This window comes from Labrus mixtus, chromosome 21 (genome assembly GCF_963584025.1).
Source record: "Labrus mixtus chromosome 21, fLabMix1.1, whole genome shotgun sequence".
NCBI lineage: Eukaryota > Metazoa > Chordata > Actinopteri > Labriformes > Labridae > Labrus > Labrus mixtus.
Window position 1 is genome coordinate 10,193,516 of NC_083632.1, and position 11,896 is coordinate 10,205,411.

The 11,896-nt window shown below is 40.4% G+C and overlaps 2 protein-coding genes across 3 annotated transcripts; both read left to right on the plus strand.

Moving 5' to 3' along the window:
- The first annotated feature begins 312 nt into the window (after positions 1-312).
- LOC132955373 (kelch-like protein 11) lies at positions 313-6,188 on the plus strand. The gene is made up of 2 exons (XM_061028216.1): positions 313-1,240; positions 2,809-6,188. Exons 1-2 carry the CDS (start codon positions 687-689, stop codon positions 4,391-4,393), a joined length of 2,139 nt encoding a protein of 712 aa, XP_060884199.1. The 5' UTR covers positions 313-686; the 3' UTR covers positions 4,394-6,188.
- A 353-nt stretch (positions 6,189-6,541) lies between these two features.
- Positions 6,542-11,586, plus strand: LOC132955372 (7-methylguanosine phosphate-specific 5'-nucleotidase-like). 2 transcript variants are annotated; one of them, XM_061028215.1, is made up of 10 exons: positions 6,542-6,728; positions 7,244-7,318; positions 7,427-7,525; positions 7,858-7,927; positions 8,077-8,123; positions 8,317-8,402; positions 8,581-8,670; positions 8,941-9,103; positions 9,713-9,913; positions 10,003-11,586. In XM_061028215.1, exons 1-10 carry the CDS (start codon positions 6,726-6,728, stop codon positions 10,120-10,122), a joined length of 954 nt encoding a protein of 317 aa, XP_060884198.1. In that variant the 5' UTR covers positions 6,542-6,725; the 3' UTR covers positions 10,123-11,586. The 2 variants fall into 2 exon arrangements, with proteins under 2 accessions (XP_060884198.1, XP_060884197.1); XM_061028214.1 differs by lacking the exon at positions 6,542-6,728 and having other exon boundaries at positions 7,238-7,318.
- Positions 11,587-11,896: the final 310 nt, after the last annotated feature.

Consider the following 11,896-nt stretch of genomic DNA (forward strand, 5'->3'; position numbering starts at 1 on the left):
CAACTGCATAGATGTACTCCAAATGATTGGTTATACTGAACTAAGAATATGATAATTGAGTACAGTCAGTGAAATGTTATCAATGTAATTGTAACTTAAATACACAGTGCTGCATCAGAGTGTGTATAGGTCCATATTTGTCTTTCTAGTCCTGCTTTAGAGATTTACAGACTACATAGCCTACAGTAGGTGCTTATTTTGAGGCTTACCTTCATTTTTACTGATGTGATGTCAGTTTGTCCACTTATACAGAAATCCACACACATTTTATGTTTTTGCTTCAAGCTGAACCAGACTATGGCAACTCCATACAAAACAAACATTATTAATCAGGTATTATTTTATCATAATAAGATGCAGTCCAAATGTACATCACCAGCAGTCGAATCATTTACAACACGCATGCGCGGGAACTGTGCAGAACCCTTTTAAAAAAAAAAGTTAAAACTCCCTTAAATACGGTTGTGTTGATGCGTCATTGCAACACTGAACATCTCGAAAACATCTCCTATTTATTTGAATTTGCGTCAGAGATGTAAGGCTCTTCTGTGAGAGCGCTGGTATTACCTTAAAATCTGAGAGCCTCCCATTGGCACACTCTTTATGACCGAGTACAATCGGAATATTCTTCAACACGGAAGTGATCACTCCTGTTTACCGATCACGGCTGTGAACGCTGCGCATGCATGTCAGTTTTTGAATGTTTATTTGCGTGTGTTTTATATGCCTATGAGTGTTTTCCAAAGATAGTTAAGAGCGTTCATTTGCCTCCGAGTCTATCCCGCTGCGGTATGGCGGCAGCTGCGTCAGAAGGACCGGAGGAGCGGGGCCGGAGCAGCGTCTCACCGGGAGCGTGGACAGGTGACGGGGAACCTGAGGAGGCCGAGGAGTTTACCTGTTCGGCCTACTGCTCGGAGCTCTCCCGGCGGCAGAACGAGCAGAGGAGGGCGGGACTGTTCTGCGACGTGACGCTGGTGTTTAGCTGCGGCGGGGTGTCCCAGGAGAGGGTCCAAATCTTCACTGCCCATCGCTCCGTGTTGTCGGCGGCGTCGCAGTACTTCGCGCTGCTGCTGAGCGGACAGTTTTCAGAGTCCGTGTCCAGACGCGTGGAGCTCAAAGAGTGGAGCTCCACGACGGGACCAGACCCTGATACAGTGGAGAGGGTCATACAGTTCATGTACACAGGAGAAATCAGGGTAACCACTGCCAACGTGGATGAAGTGTTGGAACTTGCGGACAGGTAAATTAAATTAAAAAACATCCACTTAATCTGAATGAGAATATTATTCTGAGCTGAGCCACACCTTTACCCCATCAACAGGTGTGATTTGTTCAAAATAAATTAACTTGTGGTGGAACTTGGCACTTGATGGTAAACCCTGTCATAAACTGTGTATACTAAGATTATTCAGGCACAAGTTATTAACCAAAGGCTTGCTAGTATTGGGGTGACAGAAGGTCCAAGTTATTATAAACAAGGGTAATGATCGAAGGCCCTACCTGAGGACCATTTTTATTATTCCTAATTCCAGTTACAATCTTAAAGTTCATTTGCTAAAAGCATGAGATTATTAACTTTCATGATTTACTTTCAAACTGTATTTTTTTATTTTTAAGCATTTTTACTAAAGCAATGCTAGTTAAAAAATAAATAATAATAATAAAATAAAAAATAGCAAATAATCATTTATTGGGCATTTAATTTATATTAAGAAAGATTTCAATAACAGAAGTGTTCTGACTTGGCTGATGTTTGCAAACTGTGCATTTTGTTTGTTTATTTTTAAAGGCCTTACACACCCATGTCACACCCGCACAGATAGCCTGATTAGTCATATTATCTTTGGAGTTGAGTGACTTCACATGCGGTACACTTACACCTCTTTGGTTACACCTGTTGAACCTTTACTTTTCTTATAATAATAACAATAATAACTTTATTTATATAGCACCTTTTAAAAACACAGGTTTACAAAGTGCTTTGACAAACAGCAAAAACAAGAACAAACTAAACCAAACACAGAAGAACATTAACAACAGTAAGAATATAACAGATGCAAAATACTAAAAATAATTAAATACAATTCAACAGAAAAGAACCCAAAGTGCACAATACCCAACAGACATATATAACCCGACCATCACAAGAACCATTATAAGAACCCAACAACAAGAGCTGAGACCAAGAGGACCAACGATTTAAGAAAATGTAAGAAACTAAAAGAGCTGAAAAAAATAAATAAAAAGATAACAGCAATAAGAAGGTAAGAGCAGTAAAAGAAATAGAAACAAGTGGTTAAAGGATCAAAAAACCCAAAACTATAATATTAATAAAAATAAAAAGTAAATATAAATGCCTTATTGTATCCATGTTATGGTTGATGGCATCGTTAGCTACAAGAGAACTAGCTTTGTGGTGAAATTTGGTGTTGGAAAAAATGCACAACCAATATATTTAGCAAGTTCAAAAACCCCTTAGATAAAGTCTTTTTAAAGCTATTTTTTGGGCCCATTTTTGCCAGATGAGAGATTGGACAGATGAAGAGAGGCGGGAAATGTTGGGAGGGGAGAGTGGGCGGTGACGTACAGCAAAAGGCCGAGGTTGGATTCAAACCCATGACGGCTACAACAAGCACCATAGCCTCTGTATATGGGGCGTATATTCTAACCACTGAGCTAAACTGGTGCCTGAATAAAAGTTTTTTAAGCAGAGAAAGTGTTCATGCTTATGACAATGAGTGATAGGCATCTTTCGGCCTAATCCCACTGTTAAACATCAGGTTCTGATAATGCATCATGTCCACACAGGTTCCTGTTGGCCCAGCTGAAGAACTTCTGCGGAGAGTTTCTCATGAAGAAGTTGAGCTTGTCAAACTGTGTCGCTGTGCACAGCCTCGCTGACATGTACACCCTGGACCAGTTGGCCAAGGGAGCCGCCAAGACAATCCGTCGAAACTTCCACAAAGTGATCCGCAACGAGGAATTTTTAATGCTTCCGTTTCACCTGGTGCGGGACTGGCTGTCAGACTCAGAAATTACTGTGGACTCGGAGGAGGAGTTGTTTGAGGCCATCGTGAACTGGGTGCACCACAATACGGGGGAGCGAGAGAAGCACTTTGAGGAGCTGTTCAGGCTCTTGCGGCTGTCTCTGATCGCTCCCACCTACCTGACTCGGGAAGTGAGAAAGGAACTGTTAGTGGCAAACAATCCGGCTTGTTGTCAGCTAGTGTGCGATGCTCTTGAGGTTCTCGCGGTACGCTTCATGAGCAACAAACCGGCTAGCCTCGAGCTGGTTTCCTCCTTTATGGCAGATATCCAGCCACGTTTTGGCCAGAACATGGATGTCATTATGGTAGTGGGTGGTGTTTCTGAGGGCGGAGACTATTTGAGCGAGTGTGTGGGCTACCTTGTTGCTGAGGACCGTTGGGTGAACCTGCCGCACATTCACAACCACCTGGATGGACACGCCATCACCGTCACGGACAGCCATGTGTACGTGGCAGGATCCATGGAGCCAGGTTTTGCGAAAACGGTGGAGCGCTACAACCCCAATCTTAACACCTGGGAGCAGTTCAGCAGCCTGACCACACGCAAACACTCCTTTGGCCTCACATGTGTCAAAGATGTCCTTTACAGCATCGGCGGTCATGGCAACTTCAGCCCAGGCTTCAAGGATGTAACTGTGTACTCACCTGAGCAGGATGAGTGGCACAACCTGGAACCAGCACCAAAAATACTCAGGGACGTAAAAACAGTGAGCGTGGAGGATCGCTACATTTATGTGATGGCCAGGACCCCTGTAGATGTGGATAATGAGGATGGACTGAGCACAGTGACCGCCTGTTATGACACAGAGAGTCACAAGTGGCAGGACGTGGTGTCCTTACCGCTCATCGATAACTACTGTACTTTTCAAATGGCTGTTGCGTCCACCAACTTCTACCACACAGCGTCCTGCTGCGCTAAGAGCTACAAGCTAACAGGAGAGGCCGCTCAGCAGAAAATAGACAGAAACATCTCTGACGACATCCTCGACAGCCTCCCTCCAGAGGTCCTCACCATCGAAGGCGCGGCGATCTGCTACCTGGACGAAGACATCTTCATCATTGGAGGGTGGAGGAACAGTCACAACATGGACAAGCAGTACCGCAAAGAGGCCTACCGTTACTGTGCAAAGAGGAAGCGCTGGATGCTGCTCCCGCCCTTACCTGAGCCGCGCTGTAGGGCAGCAGCTTGCCATATTCGGATCCCATATCGATATCTGTACGGTTGTCAGCAGTACCCCATGCCGCAGAACCTGGCACGTCAGAGAGAACGCATGCAGCAGATGCAGCAGCTCCACCGCCGCACCCTCACTCTGCGCAGACAGCTGCAGTCTCAAATCGAATGCTGAGATCAGCATTGTCTTTACGCACTTAATCTGCAAATTGCCTTTTAGTTGTTACAGTTTTACCTTAATTGATTTCTTGCTTTTACTGAGGTGAAATGTCTGCATGAGTTTGCCTGATAAAGAGATCAAATATTATTTTGTTTGATTGATCAGCAAAAACAACGGAGACACTTCATAATAATAAGCTGTTCATTGTCTTTTTTGGTCTTACATTATCAGCTGATGCCTTATTTTCATTCTGCTCCTGAATGCTTGTGTGCTGCTGTTACATTTCTGACGAGATTGTTGCTTTTGTTGCTAGGTAACTATGTTAAGCTTGTATTTGTATGGGGAAATGATGTCAACATACAGTTGTAATACAACTGTAAAAGTTATCAATATCATTTTTTTGTTCACTTGATTTGAGTGTTGAAACCTAGAAAAACTATATGATGTTACAATGATGTCAGTAAGAAGAAGTGAAAAACTTAATGTAGTAAATAAAAAAGCAGTTATAAAAACTCAATGTAGAAATATATATTAGCTTTAATTTTTTACTTTTCTTGCTACCTGCTTCTGTTCTACCTCCTATTTCCTTCCTGATTATGCCTTTTTTTTTTGCACCGTAGGGATTGAAATGTGTACATACATATGTGTTTAATGTGTGTATGTGGTGTGCATGCAGTCGCTCCTGACAAAGGCAATCATTTAGCAGAATGTTTGTAGAAGAATTAAGTATAAAGCAGAGCACATATTGAGGAACAGGTTGTGCAGTGATTATTTTCCCCCTGTTTCCTCTTGTTTAAAGCAAAGATTGTTTGATATAATGTTGCACTAAAATGGATGTCACCGAATGTACAAAACTATTTTTACCATTCCAGAGGTGTGTGTTAATGGGTATGAGTTATTTCTTAAACAATATGTCTGATGGTGAACAGGGGGAATTGATTTCCCAGGCTGTTGTATTATGAATTCCAACATAATGAATACCAGATCATCTTTAAAGGAGAAGTCCTGTTTCTAGTTTAACTGTAGTATCTAGCTTGATTTGGTATGTTGTTAGACTAGGGCATATGTGAAACATATTCAACCAGGAAGCTAATGTGTTTTTTTGCATGGTTCTCTCAATATTCTTAAATGTGCCATACAATCCTATCTGCCCCTTTATTGATGCAGTAACTAAATGAATGCATTTCTTGCACTAAATGACCTGGAATCCTTGTATCGTGTTGCTTCTTTTGAGTACAATGATCTAAATCAAAAGTGTTGTGTGGACCAGTTGCTGAGTTGAGTGTCTTTCTGTGCAGCTGTTGAAATTGCTTAAGTCTTGATTATTCCCGTCCAAGCTGTTTAAAAGTATCAAATCTTTAGTTTCCAAGCATTTTTCCACTCACATAAATTAAACAATGTGAGAGGTTTTTGTTGCTGAATGGAAATGTTATCATTTGATGATTTTTGAGTTGAGCTGTTTCATGCTTCAGGGTTATTTTAAGCTAATTAAAGGTTATGAGTACCACGTGAAAACCACAGGAATACAGGGGAAGTCAAGCAGAGTAGATTGAGAGATTGATTAAAGTAATTATCAGAAGTATATCCATTTCACTTTGTAGGTTTGGTTTCCAGCGCTGATTGTTGTTCTTATTTGATTATCAAAGGGATTACATTGGGATGAAATTTAATTTTCCAGATGTTGTCAAATATTCCGACAATATGCTGACAATCCTTAACACATGTTACCATTCCATTTGTATATGCAAAGGCTGCAAGTGTGCAAACAAATGCAATAATGATTAAAAAAACAAGTGTGTCTTCTCTTGAATTATCGATTCTATTGTATTCTATTCTGCAATTATTTTGTATTATTTATATGAATGAACAAATACAACTCAATAAGTATGACTGGATGAAAATCCCCACACATTTTATAATACTAAAATATTAATGCCTAACATAATGCCACTATTGTTTTGTCAATTAAAATATATATTTGGAAAAAGGTAACAGCATACTGAATGTTATTTTAATAGTACAGGTATAAGCAGATAGATGTATTCTCTGAATAATGACCAATGAATGAACAGTCTCAACCCGGTCTACCCAAAACGCCTTCGGCAAGGTAGGAACTATAGTGCAGCGGAACGTTTATGTGCACTACGTAGTGGAGGGGGAATGGTTAAGGTGTGACCAACACTTACAATGTAAGCAAATTGTTCTAAAAACAGACGAGCGTCTTTATACAAAATACTGAAATATCACATTTTAAAGATAGACATTTCATTTCACGTCGTTATGTACTCATAACGGTTGGTCAGAAAAGCAAGTAAGGCCTCGCTAGCACTCCAGTTAACGTTTAAAAATGGTAAGTTGTAGAGGACGTCGGTTACGTAATCATTGCGGTACAGTACGCTCGTACGCTAGTAGCTTGTAAGAAAGGCTGTTTATTTTTGCACAACTTTCATATTAGGGATGTGAAAATAACTTAGCACAATCCTGTTTTCATTCCAATATATGGTACTACAATATATGTTGGTTCAACAATATTGAAGATGATTAAAACTACCATTTAAGAAATCCAGTGGTGCATTGTGCTGTAATTAAGAGCTCAGGTTAACTTAAGTAATTCATATAGCCTTTTATTGAAGGTATTTTGTTTTGACAAAATATATGAATCAATGTAAACTATTTTAACTAGTGTAGAATAATTAATTGTCTGCCTTTGATATGTATTCAGTGGGACTTTAATGTACTAATGTAATGTAATTCCCTTAATTTCTAAAAGTGTTAAATGACCAACTACATCTAAGTGTACTCTAAGGACATAATGGAAAAGGAAGACTGAAAGAATATACGTTTTCTTCCTTGCATGTCATGCAGATATACCATATTCCCTGGATCCACACTCCAGTCAGGACAGTCCTGGCAATCTGGAACCAGCTAACCAAGACCGAGGTGAGAAAGCGCCCCTGAATAAGCAATCTCCTTCTATTCTGACTTCTTTCTTTCCCTGACACTGTGCCTGGATAAACATGCATTGTGACCGAATTGTCTACACCTCAGATCCCAGAGCTGGCCAAGTGCTCTGTGCTGATGAGAGAGCGCGGCAGGGTGGAGGAAACCATTCACTCCATGCAGCGAGCAGGTGCAGGCAGCCTGCAGGTAAATGTCGTTGGGTCAATTCTGTCTGGAGTGAGATACTTCCATCCTGTTATTAAGACCTTTATTGTTTTATTCTGTTTTTAATGACGTAGAAGTCTGATTAATAGCAGTATTCATTTGAGATTGGAGTCATTTGTTGTTGTTGTTGTTGTTGTTGTTGTTGTTGTTGTATGTATTTGTCTTTTATGTACATGCTCATCCAAACCAATTGCTCCTATAGGGATACATTGTTTGTATAAGTTGTTTGTATTGAATTACATTATTTGTGTGTATGTGCTGAGTGATTGGCTTGTAATTTAAATTTGCATTGGCAATTTGGCATTTTTCCTCAGGTAATCTCAGACTTCGATATGACACTCACCAGATTTGCCCACAATGGCAGGAGAGTGCCTACAACACACAGTAAGAGCACGGGCATGTATAACTGATCAAAAGATTGTCTGCCTCTTGGACAAATGTAACGTCTTCATCATTGTTAACTGGTCCTTTCCTTCATGTTTTTCTGTGTTTTCTAAAACCGTGACAAACTAGCTTTCCCTTTCCTCTACCAGACATCCTGATTAACCGTCTGCTGATCAGTGAAGACTGCACTCAAAAGGTACATTGAATACAGTCATAAAGTCCGTCATTTAAAACTGTATCTTTATTGTTGAAGACACTGAACTGTGTGTTAAACTAACATGTACTTGTCTGTAAACCTGAACTATAATTTAAATATAGAGCAGGAAATGTATCCTGTCACAATCCATACATGGGGTTTATGAATACACATTTTTGTCTGTCCACTGTAGCTGAAGGTGCTGTTGAACACATACTATCCCATAGAGATTGACCCAAGCAGGAGTGTTGAAGAAAAGCTGCCTCTCATGGTGGAGTGGTAAGCAACTAAGAAACCCGGTCTATTGTAATCTCATTTCATGGAAATTCTTTCAGCACATACGAAAAAAATAAAAATAAAAATCTTCCAATGTGAAAATTTCTCCAGTTGATATGAAAACATTTCAAATTGCTTCTTCAGCACTTGAAGATGTCAGTATTTACTTATCTCTTTACAGGTGGACTAAAGTCCATGAGCTGCTGATTCAGCAGAGGATCAGGAAGGACCTGCTGGCCCAGGCTGTCAACGAATCCGGCACTATGCTCAGGTACACACTGTGTTCAAGTTTCATATCCATCGAGACCCCTCGCTTTACAAAAAGATGAAAAAAAGGTTAACTAAAATACACAAAGAGGACTCATTGGAGGAGCAGAGTATTCCAATAACTTTTCAATACGCAAACAGATAATGAAAAATGATTAACAAAAGCTCAGGGAGATTTGAAATTCTGACTTAATCATTTCAACCAGCGGTGTTTTCTCAGGAGAGTTGTTGATTTCTGCGTTAAGAGTGCAGTGTGTATGTGATACCTCTTTAGGGACGGCTACAAGTCGTTTTTTGACTGCCTGGCAGAGCGACAGATCCCTCTGCTGATCTTCTCTGCTGGTGTCGGAGACGTCCTGGAGGAGGTGATTCGACAGAACCAGGTCTTCCATCCCAACGTCAACATCATCTCCAATTACATGGACTTTGACCCAACTGTGAGTATGACGCCACAATTTACTGGGCCTTCGTATCCTGTATGAAACGCCACATCTATGATATGGACTCTAAGTCTCTCTAAAGAATGTAAAGCAGACCACAAGCTGAGCTGCTCTTTTTCTTTTAGATCACTTTTGTCGTGATTAAGGCTATGTAATTGTTTTATTGATTTAAAAGCAATTGAATACAAATACTTTTCCCATCAGTTTGTAGATTTTTATTTTCATTGCTGGTGCAATATCTTCCGTTATGACACAACACATTGTCCATTTGAAAGTCATATCCGCTCTTAGATTAACTAGAATAAACACCATGAACATGGTGTCACAAAGCTGGAAACAGTGATGTTTTTTGTAGGAATATGTGATTCTTGCAGGATGTGATCTAAGAGAATAACATTGCTGTATTTAACCACCCTAGTATTTAAAGTAGTTACAATTGGCACATTAAATATCATATTAAAACATTGACAGGGACCATTGTTCTACATTGTAAGTACTTTTGATTGTAATTCTTAAAATACATTTTGCAGATAATAGTTTTAGTACTTTACTAAAGTTTTGAATGCATGCAAAGGTAGCTAAGCTGAACACTGTCTTGTTTATCAGGGGGCTCTGCAAGCGTTTAAAGGCCTACTGATCCACACCTTCAACAAGAGGGAAGGCGCTCTGTCACATGCAGCTGGCCTCAAAAATCTGCAGGGTCGACCCAACGTGCTGCTGCTGGGAGACTCTTTAGGAGACCTGACGATGGCTGACGGGGTGTCTGAGCACCAGAACATCCTCACCATCGGCTTCCTCAACGACCAGGTCAGACCAAAACACAGTTATATCCAAAATGATTTTTAATATGAACACATTCAGTTTTGGGGAATGAAGTTACGTTTTCTGTCTCTCAGGTGGAGGAGAGAAAAGAGTCGTACATCAACTCCTTTGACATCGTACTGGTGAAGGATGAGACGCTGGATGTTCCGAATGCTGTCCTCAGTTATATAACCTCATCGCGAGACAAAAAGTAAGGTCCGAACGTAGGACCTGGACACTTTATGTGGACTCTATTCAGCATGATGCACACTGGACAATCACACATCATCACTTACCTCAAACTAAACCTTGAACCTGGACTTTTTGCTCCAACGCTGCACGAATATTGTTGAACTTTGTATTTTGAGGTGTAGGTATTTTAAAGTACTGTGAAGTTACTAGAGTGACTGTTGAAAACATATAATATAGACCATGCCTTTAAACGTCGTTTAAAGAATCAGCAAAGTATTGCTCTTTACAGACAATAAGAACAAATGAAACTTCAGTAAAAGGGTTTCCCCCTGCTTCAGGAGAGTCACAAAGGCTATTTGCCACCTTAATGGAACTCAATGAAGTGACAATTGATGGACAAATGCAAAGTGTACTCAAACAATGCAACCTCTAAAAGAGCTAATACTAACATCTGCACTGAGTCCTTTCCGTCATCTTCTACTCTCTTTCTCCTCAGAAACATTATTATGCAGTATGAGGATGAGCTGCTTTAAAAGAAATTAAAAACATAAGAACTCTGTGCACACTCTACTAAGCACCTGAGAAACTCTTGAGGAGTTTATGTCTATGCTAGTCATTGATCGGCCATGACACACACCGTGCTTCAGTGTGAGGTGTTTATAAATTGATCTCATACCAGAACAGTCCAGGCCAAAGATCAATGATGGACTTTGTGGTTGTTTCATTGGATTACTAAATGCTATTGGTGGGTTCAGAAAGCACGGGACGCTGCAGAACAGATTGGCTAAACCAAAAACCCTTATGTGAGGTTGAACTCGGAATGTCCAGCTGAAGCCCGAGTCTGCATCACCAGTCTTCAGCTCACACCTCCCAAAGAATTTCTTGTGCATCTCATAAGGTTGGGCGCGTGAGTGGGCAGTGTTCAAAGCCTCCATTGTAGAGGTAACTTCTAGAAGTAGTGGCAGTAGATTGTCAGTACCAACCTTAGCTGCTGGTCATGTTCTGTGGAAAGGGAGTTCTCAAAAAAGCCACTCGGGCTTGATAAGACCAGCAGTCTCCTTAGTAAGAAGAGAATTAATGGGAGGCTGATGGTTAGGTATATTTATGTGTCTGTATGTTACATGTTTTCTTTCTGTCACACTGCGTAGGGCTGGGAGAACAGCATTGTGTCTTTTTTATGTTTGCAGATCTATGAAAATATTACATGTTTGGATAATCAGGTGGCCCTATATTATAATTTATCTTTTAAATTCTGTTAGCGATCAAAATCTGTTTGTTTTTAACTGCACAGGCAGGTTACCAAACCATGCTGTGATACCATACCTGATAAGGCTATGACTGCCTGATAAAAAATAAACCTTAAATCTCTGATCAACACTGTGGACTCAGGCGATGTGAGAAATGTAACCGTTGTTGTAATCTGCTACACAAACTGTCTACATGTGTTCCAGGTCAATGCATTGTCAATAAAAACACAATGAACAATATTAATGAGGAGACCTGTTTGATACTTTGATTGTGGATGATCACAGGCCTGTAACACCTTCTCCTCTGTCTGATTGACATTCAGGACCAAGTTGTTGTCCTCACACCAATTCACAAGCCTTTGAATTGCTAAAAAGTAGAGATATGTCACAGACTACTTTTGTGCAATTCTCAGCCGTTAACGAAAGCTCCTGAGGAGCCACTAAGGTTCACAAGCTGTAATGGAGATTGCAGCAACCGGACGGTGCAGTTGCAAGAAGAATGGTGTTGAATATATCTCAGCGTGCGGAAGTTTTAAAGGCACCACATGCA